Source organism: Thunnus maccoyii, chromosome 12 (assembly GCF_910596095.1).
Source record: "Thunnus maccoyii chromosome 12, fThuMac1.1, whole genome shotgun sequence".
Lineage (NCBI taxonomy): Eukaryota > Metazoa > Chordata > Actinopteri > Scombriformes > Scombridae > Thunnus > Thunnus maccoyii.
In genome coordinates, this window is record NC_056544.1 from 5966585 (window position 1) to 5984295 (window position 17711).

The 17711-nt window shown below is 39.5% G+C and overlaps 1 protein-coding gene across 13 annotated transcripts in view; it reads right to left on the reverse strand.

The window, feature by feature from the left end:
- ctnnd2b (catenin (cadherin-associated protein), delta 2b) overlaps positions 1-17711 on the reverse strand; it is a 178340-nt gene that overhangs the window by 84078 nt on the left and 76551 nt on the right. For all 13 annotated transcript variants that reach the window (XM_042428429.1, XM_042428440.1, XM_042428435.1 and 10 more), the window contains one exon: positions 108-142. In XM_042428429.1, coding sequence (XP_042284363.1) covers positions 108-142 — 35 coding nt within the window. The remainder of the gene's footprint in view (positions 1-107; positions 143-17711) is intronic.

The following is a 17711-nucleotide window of genomic DNA, read 5'->3' on the forward strand; positions in this document are numbered from 1 at the left end:
CACGATGGCTACCAATGTAATAGGCACAGTCAGCAATGTACTGCGCTGGAATGCAAACAATAGAAGACTAGACGAAATGTATGAGAGCATTTAAGAAGAAATATTACCTTGGTTGTTCCAGCGAAATTTCTCATCTGCCGAGCTGCAAGAGATAAACAACAGAAAGCAAACAGGGTTAGAAATATGAGCAAAAAACACATTTTACAGCAAGTTTTGTTTTGTTTGTTGTTCCCCCATCTTGCCAGTCTTGCACTGTAACAATATTGTCATTAGCCTCGCATGCCTTAAACCATCTTTTTCCGATTAATCTCCACCTTACAGTATTGTCTGATAAAACTGTGAAAACCTGGTTTGAAGAGTTTAATATCACAGTGTAGCTGACAGATGAGAAACTGTAGCGTACTTCGGTTTGGGAAAATTCTCTAGGACCTTGGGTAACATCAGACCCAATGAAAGATACTTTGTTGTCAGGCTAAAAACAAGGCTGTTTTTGCTGTTTCTTTTGGAGAAACAAGGATTTCTTCCAACAGCGTTATCCTTATCTTGTCACAGAAAACATTTCAAGGAGCACAAAGGGATTTGAGATAAAAATGTTTCTAAAAGAGAAGTGAGAGGCTGCTTAGAAAGAGAGAACATTAGGGTAAATTGGGCTGGAGAAGTGTCTTAACTCTGGGAATATGACAGTGTACTAAAACAGACAAGAAAGCACAAAGAAAAATATTCCATACACACACACACGAGTTGATAGAAGGTGTAGATGGGCCCCTTCAGTTTTTTTTGCTTCTAATTCTCCTTAAATTATACATATATATATATAGATTCAGTATTGCAGGTGATTGTTTTTTGTCAGCTACGTTATCACCCAAATTAGTATCTTATAACTTATTGAGTAATTTAGAAACAGAGCATTTAGTATTTGATTCATGTTTCACATGCCTTAGATATACGCCTACTGTAGATGTTGTTCCTTGTCAGACAGAGTGTAGTTAAAGATTAGTATTATTCTTACTCAGTCCACTCATATGAAAACACTGTATAAGGCCTTGGGAGTCAGGATCATGCCGTGTGGCATTCTGGGTATTTCAAGGTCTGTCATCATTGTCTGCAACTCGCAATTGTCTACACATAGGTATGGGTTGGAGGGCATTAGGGAGGCAACAGGTAGTGAATATCCACATGATCAAACAGGACTTTGAAGATGGGTATTGGTTTAAGTAACTGAGATTTATGTTATATTGTAATGCCAAATTTTCAAGCATACACTAAAAATAAAAGTATGAACTGCATAAAGTGTTAAACAAATTGCCCTTAGCACTAAACTGCTAGATTTTTAAAGGGAGTTTTGTGGCTTAGTGCCTCTATAACAAAGGGGAGTATGGGTGTTGCTGTTTGTACATGTTTATGAGTTGTAAAATCTATATAAATACGTCATTAATTCAATTTTGCCTTTGGTCAGGGAATTTTATCAGAATAATAAATCAGTTACATGCACTTTGATTGGACAGTGAATCATATTCACAAGCATACCCAAATTTGAATTCTGCTTTATCTTGGCAGCTAATAAGTCCAGTCCCCAGAAGACTTAAAGTTATACAGCAATATCTATATAAAGTTTGCTAACATTAGCTAATATTAGTCATCATAAGCTACTGGTTATACCAGACCAAGTAAGGTTATAGAAACGAAACCCCTGATTATATTGAATCAAGCAAGGGTTAGTTTTATTGCTTTCATTTGTAACAGGGAGATTGTATAGTTTCCTCTTTCAAAAGTTACATAAGCCCCTTCCACACATGCACTACAACCCTGAAGTTATCTGGACATTACCCAGAGGAGCTGTATGTGTGAACACTAAATGCCCGAATCATTTGAACCAGACATTAAACGGACTTTACCCTGCCACCTCCCTACTACAAAGTCATGTGTAAGTCACACATGACATGACCCATGTGTGAATACAGCAGGTCATTTTCCGGAGAATTCCAGAAAAAACAGTGAGTCCATGTCAGCAAGATTTAATATAACCCTAAAGACTGGAATACTATGCACTGCAAAGAAAGACTCTTCTCTATCCCTAGAAATGTGCTGTCCATCTTTTAGGTTGTGCTTTATCTTAGTTCATCTCGACTGGCTGAGGCTACTCACAAGAAATTCAATACTGCAGATCATTCCAAACAAGCTAACATTAGCATTATCCTGCTACAAGCTGTATAATGACACAAGTTGACCACAGGCACAGTCCAGAACAGATAATTATCTGCCAACAAGTATGGTACAAGCACAGGTCAGTGCAGAATGACTTTACATGATGACACACTCCCAGGCCCTAAACACAATAATCATACACTCGAAATAGTTTGTGACACAGAGAATAAACGCATCAAGTTGTGTTCAGTGCTCCTCTGATGAGCATGGACTTGAACTGAGATTTCCTGGGAAGTGACGCATCCACTTTTGGGGCCTTTTGACAAACAGCCTAAAGTAGATCGTGTGCTGCATTTGAATGCATCTCATAAGTTGGCACTACTGAAAGGTTGGTTACATGCATTGCCTGTGAGCCCAAGAAGTGGACTACAAGAAAATAAATGATGTTGGAGCACTGAGGCTCTTCATATAAGATAAACATGCTCCAATCTAGCAAATGAAAAAAGATTTTAAAAATTCCAGCAGAATAAATGTCATTATTGGCCTAACAGTAAAACCCATGATGAAGCTTTTTTTTTTTTTTAAAGGAATAGCTGACATTCTGGGAAATGAAGATGATTAATACGACTCTTATGTCTGTATACTAAATATGAAGTTATTGCCAGCAAGTGGTTAGCTCAGTTTAGACTGTAAGCAGGGGGAAACAGTTAACCTTGCTCTGTCTAAAGTTTAAAAAACCACCAAGTTTTAAGTGCACTAATTAAAACATTATATCTTGTTTGCTTAACCTGTACACAAACAGAAATGTTAAAGAAACAAGTTGGGGTTTCACGGGCAGATTTTTAAAAACTTTGGACAGAACAGGGCTAGCTGTTAGCTCCCACACTTTATGCTAGACTAAGCTAATAGCCTTTTGGTTTTAGTTTTTTATTTAGTGCACAGACATGACAGTGGTATTGTTCTTCTCATCTTGGCACAAATATATCTGTTACCCAAAATATAAAACTATTCCTTAAAGCTCTTTGCTGAAAAAACAGCTATGATACATGACCAATGACTATCAGGTAGCAAAATTCTCTCTTGTCAATATACTGCATGATTAAAAATATTGTAGCATTTTGGTATGAAATCCTCTTTATCTGTAACCTAAAGCCTCCATATATAAACCTAGCAATGAATGCTTTTCACTCCCTGCGGACACAGAACAGATGCTATTAAATCATCCCATTGATTACCAACATTCTGTCTGTATGTGTGTGTATGTGTGTGTGTGTCTGACGGATTGTGAAGGGTTGCCAAGCGGTACATGTTAATGGGACCCTCTGTCAGCAAAGCAGATTCCTCATTCATCAGGCGTTATTATACCAAACAATACACCCCCACACGTGTGTGTACACACACACACACAAACATACATTCACACACTACAGCACACATTTGTTACACAAAGAAGGAGCACACAAACGCAGAAAGAGATTGAACCCTGGTGTCTTGGAGGATGGAGTGTGTTTATATCAGATGAACACCTTGGATGGAGCACTATGATGAGGATTATTATCACTAGTCTGAGTTCAAACAGCCAATACTGATGACTGAGGCTGAGTCAATGTTTTCTTAAAGGGCAGACTGGCCTGCACATTCTTTTCCTGCATTTACCGGTGTCAAAACTTTGCCTTGCTACTCTTGAAAAATCCCAAGTAGAGGCAAATGTGTGTTATTTACCAGTGCCCTGGATGTGATGTAAGTAAGACTAAGATCAATCTGAGTGCTCACATAGAAACCTCACTGCAAACTGTGAGGAAAGAGGCCAAGTGGTGTTATCATCAAGTGGTTACATCGGCAGAGGCTAGAGCTGGAATATAGAGTAATCCTGCAAGGTTTACATTTATAAAATATAGGACTTTGTTCATATTATCAGGAGGATCGAAACACACCAGAGTAGACAGACCAGGACCAGATAATTGTAGAGAGAGAAGAGAAGAAAAGAGAAGGGAAAAAATGAGAGAAGACCACAGAAGACAAGAACAGAATTGGATTAGGATATAACAGAATAGAGGAGAATAGGCTAAACGAGACTACACTAGAGGAGAACAATCCTTAATCCAACACAACTGAATTGGATTGTGAGTCAGAGTCAGGCTGTGATCACAAAAAGCTCAGATTTCTTCTCTTGTATCTGGCATTCAGCTCTAAGAAGGTCAGCCTTTTGCTTTAAATCTATTAATTAGTCAATTAATCAATCATGTACACTGACAGAGAATTAATCACCATCAATTTTGATATTCAATTAATATCAGTCTTGTTTGTCAAGTAACCAGACTGGAAGTCACTAGCAGCTCTTTGAGGCTGTAGGCTACTTGCTTTGAGCTGAATGCTAAACTCAGCATGCTAACATGCTCACCATGACAATGCTAACATGCTGATGTGTGGCAGGTATAATGTTTACCTGTTAACCATTACCATGCTAACATTTGTTATATAGCACTTAACACAAAGTACATCTAAAGCTGCTGGGAATATCATTAGTTTTGCCTGTACTTGATCATAAGCCAAATTATTGGACAACCTCAATTTTTGACATGATGATGGCATGAAAACATTAAGATACGTCATCCTGGAACAATAATGTCTTTAAAAGATTTGTGCTAATTCATCTGTGAGATGTAAAGACATTTTACTGGTTAACTGAAAATGTTGAGCTGTTGGTGGCGCTGGAGAAAAGTCAGGGAATCACTATGCGGGTAGTTACGGGTCTGAAAAGTGAAGCCAATGTGGAGGTGCCTTAAACATGCATTCACTCTATGAAAAAATGACCCTACTTCTAACTTGATTTATTACCTCAGTAAAGAGTTTCCTAATGAATTTATGGTCTTGATCACTAGTTTCAAGTCTTCTTCAATATAGCATGATGTTCATTTTGTAGATTATCTTCCTATTTAATTTAAACTTGACAATAAAGCAGGGTATGCTTTAGGGCATGGCTATGTCGTGATTGACAAGTCACTACTACAGCAAGAACGTTGGTTAGGTAACGTAACCATGGTGTAACCCCAGATTCACGGAGTATAGGCATAGCTGTAACTATAGCTATTTCAGTGTGTTTTCAGATCATGAAAGTTAAATGTAACATTTTGATGGCCTAAAAAAGTCTTGTTCAGCATTTGGCTGTACTAAAATACCCTCTAAGAAGTCAAATGAGTGTTTTAATGGTTTTAAGCTTGTTTTTCACTAGTGAAAATTAGCATTATCATTATCACAGTTCACCATAGACTGTAAATGCACCGTGCTAGCAGCTAGCATTAGGGTTAGCTTCACCCTCTTGTCCAAATATGGTCACTCCAAGATGGTGACGGTCAAAATGGCAAACTTGTGGCTTCAAAACAGGAGTCCACAAAGCAATGGGTGAAGTAACAGTGGCTATGTTTATTATTTTTTTATAGTCTATGGGAATCACCAAAGTCATTAGGATTCATCCTCTGGGGACCATGAATGTTGGCCTCACTAGTCACACTGTTAATATTTGCTGGTTCCAGCTTTTCACATATGAGAACTTGCTGCTTTTCTGTGTTTTATATTATTGTATGATGAATATATTTACTGTTAGACAAACAAAACAAGCAATTTGAAGACATCACTTAGGCCTCTTGGAAATGGTGATGTGGTTTTTCATTAATTTGGTGGTTTTAGCATTGATTCTCCAACTTTAAAAATAAAGGCTGACTTGCACTACTACCCTCCTCTTCTTCTCCTTTTTCTCTCCACCTCCTCTCTGCCCACGCAAGCCGCCCCCCCTCCCCCTCCTCCTCCTCCAGGCCACCAGGTATATCTAATCAGACCTCAGTATCTGAAACAGCTCATTGACCTCTTGGCCCAGGAAACACAGAGAGTTAGTGTTTTTTCCCATTGAATCTCCACAGTGCATCAATGCGATGTGACAGTATAATTAGTGGACCGAGAGAGAGTTAATTGACATCGTGATCAACTCGCCCGCTGCAGGTCGCACTACGACACAGCACTTCATCACCACTAATAATATAATGCTGTGTGCATGTGTGCAGGTGTGAGTGTGGCTCAGTTTGTGTATATACAAGATGGCACATGGGTCTTGTGTGCACTGTGTTCAGAGCTCAAACATTTGAGAATAGCTGGAGACCACGACAGCGCTTCAGATATGGAAAAAACAACCTGAATATATTATTTTGTATTCATTCTCTCCTGCTTGCTGGAGACCATGACAGCGCTCCAGATATGGAAAAAGCAACCTGAATTTATTATTTTGTATTCATTCTCTCCTGCTTTTGCTATGCACAAAATCCAAACATATCAAGGACTGTTTGTTTACTACATGTAAAAGACAGCATGGCTCCATGACAATACTGGATTATCTCAAAATGCCTCCAGCAAAGATTGACCTTGCCAAATTGAAATAGGATGATAATTTTAGAGCAACCTCTGTCAACTTTTTAGTGTGAAAGTCAAACTGAGAGACAGGGACCTCTCAATTAAGTTTTTTTGTGGCCACAATCCTTTAATGTTGGGTATCGCATACTTACATTTACCTAAATGACACGGCTACCCAGTGCACGCTCAAGCTACAACTGCTGGCACATTATTTTACCAGTGCTACCTGTGCTGTGACCATCATGCCACAGAAAAACAATAAAAATAGTTATTAGTTGATGCAGTGACAGCAGTTGTGTTTCTCTATCTTGTTCAGTTGCCCACCAACAGAAACAGAAAAATGAGAGCAACTTAATTGTGAGTTCAGCTGTATTGAAATAGAGTATAAAGGTGTTCAGGAGGGGACAGAACAGAGATTTAAGCATCTGTGACTCAGCACTGTGCTGTGGTCCACATTTTTGTAGTTTGCCAATCAAAATAGAACAAAGAAGATGAGATCACGAAACCGGAAGAATACAAACATTCGAGGGTGAAGAAGAAGGGTAATTAAATGAAGACACCAGTGAGAATGACTAACTGGAGAGATGACAAGATGCGGGAACTTCTGTCGGTAAGGGCCAACACTGAAATAGTCAGACAAATTCAAGGGGCAGCAAGAGACTCGGTTGTTCATGACCAAATTACAAATCGGTTACGTGACAGTGTATACTTTTTGCGTCATGTCCTGCCTCCTGCTCGCTACTCTACCCAGGTGCCACCCTCTCCTAAACCAAATGGAGTATTTCCACTAGGTGAGAACACAATGTCCTGATGTGTGCCACATGTCTGAAAGGGCAACTCCGGACAACGTCTGGACCTGATTCTCCAGACATTTTCTAGAGTTCATATGAGAAAATGGCTTTAGTGTGGACAGAGACGGAAACTACCTGAAAATGGTTGCAAAAGCAAAGAGCAAAAGACAAAAAATCCTTGATAGGTGTGTTTTGCTAACCTTTACTGGCTCACTTAATAGAAATTACCCAGAAAGAGATTGTCAGCAGCAGCTTATAGTTAAAATAGCAACACTCTTTTGCAGGACAGCATAGGTCCCTGAAGCTCTACCAAGCAAAGGTGTCTAAAATAAAACCTAATGCTACTTAACAAAAATTGAGCCCATTACACTGTATGACACATTGTCTCACACTTACCGCTGCTATTTTTGGACCATAATACAAATCTTTACAAGCAAGATGTTAAGATGAGGGTACATTTGGAGCTATAATTCAAATCAAGTAAATTGCAAGTTAGGTAAAAGCTCTCGATTGGGATACTTGAGCCCAGTTATGACTATTTTAGTTAAAAGCAGCACTTAATAAAGCTGTCATTTTCGGTCGAATAAAAGGGCAGATGGGAACCATAATGCTCTGTAATTTCAAATAATGATCAACTCCTGTTGTACATTCTGACCTGATATTTTCAACTGCTCTAAAGAGTGCATATGGGCTATTTGGTGCTATTCCTAGAGGAAAATCAGTACAAACCACTACTTTCTGATCACCTCATTTCACTAACTGGTCTGCTACATGAAGGGACTGGAAAAAAGAAAGAATAAAAAAAGGTTAGAGAGAGGGACATAGGGAATATGATTCACAAACAGCGAGAGAGAGAGAACAAAAGAGATACATAGAGAGGTAGAAAGTGAAAGTGGGAATATAATACAAAGAGAGAGGGAGGGATAACAGATGAGAGACAGAGAGGGAAACACAGGAGAGTCAGAATATGACAGACAGAGAGAGAAAGAGAAGAGAGCTCTGCTAAATCCAATGAGGGGAGCTTAAAAGAGCGAATGCCAGAGATAGCAATGAAAATCCTGTAATTTTATCCACCCAATAAACACATTCTGAACCCAGTTCATATAATCCATCTATTTTCATGCCTTGCATATTATCTGTTATCTGTGCTGACCACAATGGCCAGTCCTCTTGTAGACAGAGCTGTTAGATAATAGTGCCACCCATAAAGGAAAAAAAACAGAAATGAAAGCAAAGGCTTTTTAGCTCTTGAAAACTATCAAACAATAATGCTGCCATTGCTTATGTCGACACTAATTTAGATTCAGAAGCTAAAGCCACTGTGTGGTTGTTAATTTACTCAGGACCACTTTACAGATTTTACAAAAAAGGGACATGAACCCAAAGGCTTTTATAATAAAAACAAAGTGGATGACTTCTGCAGATGCAGGTCTTATTTGCTGCATACATTTCATGTGGACATTAATCATGGGTTGTCAGCTTCAATACTCATAGTTACCTTTAGCTGGGAGGATCCTACTTTATTCACATCTCACACAATTTGATCCACACTCTCATCACAATTCCTGACGCTGCACTTTTGAAAAGCTTATAGTCATGTAAATAAAGTTTAAATTAGCATAAAAATGTTTTATATGCTCAATAGTTTTTGGCTGGCTTTGTTATTCCCAAAAGTCTCATTGATATTCATTCCCTTCATTTCTTTGACCATCAATCACTGCTGCTTGACTTTGCTTCATACATACATAGATAACACTCTGATGGTAATATTAATTTGTAACGCAAAATGAGGTAGATTGTGATGCTACACAAAATGAAAAGGATAGACCTGAATAAATAAGTGGAGAAACATAATTAAAGCAGATGCTTCCATACATCCACTGCTATGGCCTTTTATTGTTATTGTTTGTTTTACCTTTCATTTGTCACTCATCCATATATCCGTAAGGATTAGAAACCTTTCTTTAGAATGACAAATATTACACCTCGCCAAGTATGTGTTGGAGGACTTAACACCAATTTAATTTTTAAATGAGTTTGTTGTCTAGCTTACATTTTTACTTTTGCTAAGTGTCACTTAACAGAAAAAAAAATCTATTCATCATTTATGTATGAATCAGTTTTTTTGGACACTATTGGAGGCAGAACTCAACAACTGAAAATTATACACATGCTAATGCAGCTAACCTGTTAGCAAACAATTGCCTGTTTGCATATCCAGAAAACATGGAGCACATTAGCATTCATCTGACAAATGTAAGTCAAATATTCACTCTGTTTTTAGCTCTGTTTTGGTCTCTTCTGAACAACTTCTGAGGAATATAGTTGAGTCTTGAACTGCAAAATGCTCTTCTGTGTTCACCAGCTAGTCGCTAACTTTGTCTGTCTGCTATTGTTGCTGGGAAGGTAAGGTATGGTGGGTTTATCAGAGCGTTTTAACTTAAAACACATTCCTGCTGCTTCTTGAAATGAGATTGAAGAAAACAGTAAGACTGAACCATACAATACATTTGTCGGCTGTAAATCCAAAACATTAGCTTAAACTGTTCATCAGTACAAGTGACCACTTTCAAAGTACACTTGAATGATTTGACCCATTGTACATGCAAAATATTTTTAGGTGTAGCTTTAAACATATAGACCAGGGCCTGTTTCCTAAGAGCATTTCTACAAACGATCAGCCTTAAGATGCTTTGGAAAACAAGGCTCAGATACAGCAGTTCAGTCCATCTTTATATAACAGTGTGTATCAGTTACATAACTTTATATAACTGATACACACTGCAAAAGTAGTTGTAATGAGCAACACTACTTATCATATTTCATTCCTTGCAGTTAATGCTTCTTGATGCTTTCATTCAAGCCACCTTACAGCAAAGCAAAGACATTTTAGCAGGAATGACCTTGGTGGGAATCTGTGTTATTGCCATGCTCAATCCAAGTGTTAGTCACCTTCAGTGTGCCTCCCAATGTCTATTACTTTCTTCATTACTGAACATCAGACTGCTCACATAACCTTTGCTGCCGGGCCCATTCCCACAGTTACAAGCTAATATTCCATGATTATTTAGTATCCAAGTGTTCAATTTATGAATTCCCACATGTACTGTAGGCTATATGACATATTACATGTACAATAACACAGATAAGCCAAAATCCTGTTTAGGAGAAACCTGAATATGATAGCTAGGGAGCTGATAACAGCAAGAATGCTGAGATGTGTAAACTCTGTTGCTATGGTAATATCTGCGGTATTCTGTTTCTACAAGCGCAGATGGACAAACATGAACAAGATATGATCCCAAATATGACCTTAACTCGGGCAAGGGGTGATGTTATGAATACTACAAGTAAACACACTCAGTACTGTGAACTAGCAGAAAGCCACTCTGCCACAGAGAGCAGTGTGTAAATATCACAACTTTTTTCCTGCAATGGAAACAACAGGAGTGTGGCTGTGAAAAGCTGCAGAAAAACTGCCATATAATGCAACACAAGACAAGCAAGCTGAAATTACTTCAAAGAGACCCATAATTCACTGGCTGATCCCAGTGGGAGCAGTGACTATACTGCATGGCTTGGCTGTAAACCACATAAACAATAAGTCATACAGTTGATATTGGGCCGCTTCAAATGCTCTGAAATGATAGCAACCTTTTATCTAATTCTCAATCCTACAAACTTCCACAGAAAATCTCAAATGACTGGATGTTTAGTGGTTGATGTGACCCATTCCTTCACAGATTTTGTCAAGCTAATGTAAAATCCCTCGCTAGAAAAAACTAGAGTTTTACTCTTTAGGTGATTTCAGATGGTGAATGTTTACCAAAGAAACCAAGCCAAGAAAAACAATGCGGGAGCTAAATTTGCTGAGTAGCTTTGCGACAAAGAGACTACACAATTTGTCCCTGGTACACTTTGATGTATTTCTTTCTGTACTTGTCATTTGTTTGTTTTTAGCCAGTGTAACATCTATATTTGTAGTCTTGCTTTCGCATAATTTCCTGGGTTTCTGCCTCTTATCACCTTCCTTGATGCTTTGGCATAAGCTTCCTCACATCCTTGAAAAATACACCTTTTCACCAACAGTGAACAAACTGATTTTATCAATAAAAAAAACTGTCTTGTAGCAACATTAGCTTCAAAGTTTGAGTATCTTTTTTACTTTGGCCAGTGAGCAAGGTTTATATTACTAAGCTAAACTTGCTATATTACTTATTTCATATTAGGCTACTAGCCAATTCATTTACTTTAACTTATCCCTAAATCCACTTTTTCCAGTTTGTCTTTTTCAGTTAGTAAATTATATGTACATATCAAATTATTTTGGCTCCAATTTACAGTATTCATTTCCAGAGAAAATCAGGTAATGTAAATTAAAAACAAACCAACAGAAAAAACCCAGACCCCTCATTCCATTTTCACTCCATGCCTCCAACGCCAGCTTAACAAGACATGACAAACAGAAATCAAACTCGGTGTGGAGAGTTTGGAATTGTCAAGAGATCCAAAGCATGAAGCCTACAATAGCAGGGGTAGTGCTGGAGTGCACTGGTAAAATATGTGTTTGAATTAAATTAAATCCATACCACTCGGATATATCCTCTTATGATGTCATTCTCCGTTGCCTGAGCCACATTTTCTAAAGCCTTGCTAACATTTGCTAGTCAAACAACTACAGCTCTGGACCACCATCTCGGCTGTCAGTGAAGGTGAGAGACAGTCTTTTACTTCAAATGACTATTCAATTGCAAATGTTTCGTCACTTGCAGCACTGGAGTCACTGCTCTCTGGATCTGACATTTTTTGAATGTCTAAAGGGGCCATGTTGAAGCTAAAACAGGTGTAAAGTAGCTCTTTAAAATACAATCCACTTTATTAAGCTATGAAATGAGATTAGAGCAGGGTCATAGCAGCTGGATGGTACAGATTGCTGATAGGGACTGGATGTAATTGGTAGCCTCTGTGGTGGAGCTAATGTTGTAAGTCAATAGATGCAGAAGTGGCAGCTTGCTGTCTTAAAGTATAGATAAAACAATGCAGTAAGAACGTATTATAGCACAGAAATCCAGTAGTGAAGTCAGACTTCCAGTCATTCTCTCAAGTAGCTGATTTGCTTGGAGACATAAACGAGTCCATGTGGAGCATGTGATATTAAAGGTGAACCTTGAACAACACTTATATTCCTGGGAGCTTGATACTGTAGCTGTACTGAAACACACCGTAGACCTTAAGAGAATAAAGATGAACACACGTGGCAAAGCTATATGCTGAGTCTAGGGATGCAGCTATTATTGAAATGTGACGGTAGCGCGAATTTCCTGCTGCAATAGGTGGCAGTCAGATAGCCAATCAGCCAGCCAGGGGAAAAGCCCAGGCAGATCCCAGGACGGCTATTGTGGACCTTTAATTACAGTCTGAGCTGGAAGATGGAGGACCCCAGTGCGCTCTGTAACTACGTGCTTTATCTTGCCCGGTCACCTGAGTTTTACCTAATTACGCATTATGTTGGAACAATAGCTAACTGCTGCTGCTTTGTCCAGGCACTATCTAGTTCAGCTGTATCTCATATCTCAAGAGACGAGAGAATTCAACGGGTTGAAAATGTCAACAGCCTCGGGAGACGGTTGAACATCGCTGTTCAGAGAGGGGCCACAGGCTGCATAATGCATGGCAAGATGGCGTAATGAGAAGGGAGATGATCTTTCAATGAAATGTTCAAGCCTTTGTGCCAGTAGACATCTGCCTTGCTGGAGTGTCCTTGAGCAAGACCCTGAATCCCAAGACCCTGACCTCTGACCTCACTGTGTATGTGGAAAGCAAAGGGACTTTCACTACAAGAGGCACTTAACTCCTGTCTTGTCATTAGATTTGACCAAAAAGTGAACTCAGCTTTCTTTTGAGACTGTCCTCACCAGAAAAAAACAACAGTACTGGTTGTTGGTCAAACACTTATGTTCATGTTTTCCTGACAAGGGCCTCCTGTTGCTGAGTGAATAATGAAAAGAATAGCAGATGTAGGGGGTCGGTGTTAAAGCAATGCAGGGCCTTCAGGGAGGTGGTTGGGGTTGACAGTTGAGTATAAAACCTCTATGACTCACACCAGAGACTGCTGTATGCTTTCTGTCTCCAGCCAACAGTCAATCTTGGTTTCTTTTAACCATGACCATAATCTTTCATAGTTTTAATTGCCTAAACTTACCCATAGAGGTGGCAGATAAGGGAAAGGTGATTTGAATAACTTTCGTAACAGTCATATGTGACAACGCTTATCTGGGTACTTTTGAAAAAATTAAATTTGTTTACTTTGATGATAAATTGCCAATACAACTTTCCCTGAGTTTGTTTTTAGCAGAGAGAATGTACAGCAGAGTAAGTCTATGGCTTGAGAGGTGTTCTGTTGTTACGTCTGTACTTTACATTTCTGTCTGTTAGCACCAATGTCACCAAGTCAGATTTCTTGAGCACGTTGAGCAGGTCTGTTAGAGTACATACAGTCTCACTGAGGTAAAAGAGAAGCAGAGAACTGCACTATAACAATTCAACCTTGTGTAGTTGCAAATGCAAATAAAATAATGCTGATTTCCAGCAGTGCTGCAGCAGATTGCAATCACCAAAGGAAATAACAGTAACTGAATGCAGAGCTCTGTGCCTGGCTGCGGCCGATAATATTTTTAGTGAAATTCCATTCGTTTTTAATAAAAAGCTCAGCGTGAGCTGCCAAACTGGAGCTAGGACAGTGAAGGTGAGGGGAGATATCAGTCTCGTCTGGGTCTGATGTACAGGAATTCAGGCGAGGTGGAGTAGTGCTTCATTTTCCTCCCCTCTGCCATCAGGAGAGAGGGAGAAACACGAGACCCTTTGAAGCGAGTGATTAAAGCGCAGCAGGATGAGGTGCAGCTCGCCATCTCTGTTACATCGTCCACATGCTCCAAACAAATGGTTGGGGAGAGAGAGAGAGGCAAGGAGAGACAGAGGGGGAGAGAGAGAAGCAGAAGTCTCCTGTGACCCACTAAATTGGTCAGATTGACTTCCTAGTCTGCCAGCGTGGGAGGCGGCCATTTTGACTCGGGGCCAGAAGTTAAATGAGAGGCGAGGACGAGGACATGTTGGTTCTCTGTGTGAGACCAGCCAGTCTTTCCAGAACCATTCTGCGAATTGCCCAGAGACAGATATCGTCACTGGAAGTATCTGTAGACATATTTCTCGTGGCAGATAAATAAACCACGTGCTAAAACTGCCGATCAGTCAGGATTTCTCATGAAGAGATGTATAAAGAAAAGTTTCTTGACAAATGTGATGTCAGAAATGATTGGCTGTGATACAGCTCTCTCATGGTGCCGTACGGGAGTTTAAGCTGTCCTTCGAACGGAATGAAAAACGAGCTTTTTGCATGACTACAAAGAATCTCAGAGAGCAGCGCTTCAGGACTTCACAGACTAGCATGTTCAGTCATCTTTTTCAGCTGAGCAGCGTACAAACAAAAGCTGATGTGTGTTCTCCGCATCTCCTCCCCTCCTATTCCAGTTATCAAGGGCCGAAATATTGAGCCTGTCAAGAGCTATAAATAAGTGCGACTGTCAATAGACAAAACCTCCCATTGGGATAACTGCTCAGGGGCCATTTATTAAAAAGACAGCAGTGCTTTTCGTCCTGCGGGAATTGAGGTTTTGTCTTATACCGGGCAGAGTATTTCAACTCTGTTACAAATCATTCATGTAACAAATTCTGACATACTCTAATCAGCTGGGTTTAGAAGCAAAAAGCCTACTTTAAGGAAGAAAAATGCTTCCCAACCTGCTGCAACAAGGGACACAATTTTACATTTCTGCTGGGAATTTGTGTCCCCGATGCTATAGAGCTGCTGCCCAGACAAGTTCCCCTCGAAAACTGATCCGTGACACAGCCTTGGTGCCAAAACACTGTGTATAGCCCAACTGTTAGGGCTTTAGGAGCAGTGTGCTGTGTGTTTTTTCTCTCTCTAAACTGACAAGTCAAAGCTGTGGCCACCAACTCTCTATCCGGCCAGTAGGCTGATGTAATGTCAAATCAATTTGTCGGCTTTGGACTTGGCCTGTTGCGCGCACACACATTCGCTTCCACACACGTCTCCTTATCAGCATCGATTGCGTCCAGCCAAGCCACTTTACTGGATGGCAGACTTCCAGAGCTAAATTAAGGAAAACATCAGTTTACAGCGAAAATAGCCGACTATCTATTCTCAGTCCCATTGTGCTGCTGCAGCTGACTCCCAGGTGCGCTCAGCTTTGAAAACTGTCGTGATTGCAATTTAAGGAATTAAGTTAATTAAGTTTCGCTATCAACAGTTCATCTCACAGAGTGGTGTATGATTTTCTAATTCGCTCCCATTGTCCAAAAGTGTGACTAAGGCAGTTTGAATTGGCAGGAGTCACTTTAGTTTGTATTGTAAAATCAAGCTGTTCTTGCAGGTTTGCTTCAAAATATCCAGGCTGTCTGTGAGGCAGCTGGAGGAGGGGTTTATGATCACAAAATGTATTAAATTAACATCATTACAGCATTTTATTTAGTGGATACCAAGTGAAAGTGGAGCTGTACACCTTTACACTCCAAATAATGCACTGACACAATGTCACCACTTTCTATGGGCAAAGAAGTGTCCGTACCAGTTTTAATTGGACAAATAGGGAAAATCTTGGACATTCCAAGTGATTTTTTGTTGCAGCTTAAGCATTTGGCTGATGAAATGGGTGTTTTACATGTACATGGAAATCTTTTGTGCGCAGGTTAGTGCAGCTGTAATGATACGATGAGATGGAGACATGGTATCACTAAACAAATACCATGTGAATGACATGAATCAGTAATGATTAGATCTCTGATTCACTAGATTGACAGGAAAGCTTGCACAGATGCTTGCAGTCTTTAAATACAAACATAAATAGTATTGTTATAGTTAATGGTTTGCTGTATATGCATAAGCGGTCTCATTCCTCAGGTGTATTGATACTCCATCAGCATTAAATGGATCTCCACCATTTTACACATAATTTTTTTACAGGTGTTGGAGAGTACTATTGTATATGTGAAAAAAGTAGTATAAAAAAATTAGAAATGTGGATTTATTGTTATGTGAGGTCTTGAGGATCGCATTGTCCACATGGTTTTCTTTTAGATTCAATTGAAACATCCACACAGCATCACCCTGTGTTATAACTTTAGATGCTTTGCACAGTACATCCCATTGATTTAGAAAATCAAATCAGGTTTAACACCTGTCAATATAATGTAATATATATAGTTATAGAGGAGAGTAATTATCACAGAGCTGTATCAACACCTTTCTGACAGTGTTTAGTGGAATTAGCCTTTATGAGAACACTAAACCAAAGACAAGGACAACTTTTCATAGTGAGAAAGAATTTCTTGATAAAAGGTATTTGCCAGTACTTCACATGTTAATAAAAATTACCAACAAAATTACCAAAACTATATCAAAATGAGGTAAAATAATAGTTAAAATAAAATTTGTATTATATTTTACAACAGCAGTTTTGCTTTGCATTTCTTCCAGTCTACTAAGATATTGTATTTAAGCTTGTGTGCTTCAGAGCAGGCTTCTTTTAAGTCAACATGCACAATATCCCTGTGTGTGTGTGTGTGTGTTTGTGTGTGTGTGTGTGTGTGTGTGTGTGTGTGTGTGTGAGAGTGTGTGTGTGGACTAAGAAGGTTTTCGTCGGAGCTTAGCTGTGACAGTCCTGTCTCCGTTGTGCTGGAGGATCAATAATATAGTCGCAGATGACTGTACTAACACTGGGAGCCAGTTAGCGCACGCACATACACACACACAGAGTGTGACAGACAGAGCCTGTCTGTGGCGGTGGAGGATATTAGGCTTATTAACAGTGTCTGGGTCTCCAAGTGACTCATGCCAACTCAGTGTGTGTTTGCGTGTGTTTGCAGGGCGGCAGGTTAAAAGGGCTTAACATGAGAATGCAACTCCCCTTCCTCCCCCCTTCTAGCCTCCTGGCTCATCTTGTTATTCCCTCACTCCCTCCTCCCCCTCTCACCCGCCCTTCTTACTTTGCATTCATGTTACCTCCCCATTTCCTTCCCTGTCCTCTTTTCAACCCTCTGTCCTCTTTTTCTCTGTGTTCCTCCCTGAGGTTTCCTTCACATTTCCTATTTCAAAAAGCTAGAAATGTCTCCAACCTTACATTTGTGGAAGCTTTGGAAAGATTTTTGTTATCTAAATGACTTACTCTGGAAATATGGATGCCAATGAGGGGACACCGTACTGTAGCTGAAAATGATGCTTCACTTTGATTTATAAAAGGCAGAAATCTAAAAATGCCTGCTCTAGTACAAGTACCGTTTTTGCTTAAAATGAACTAA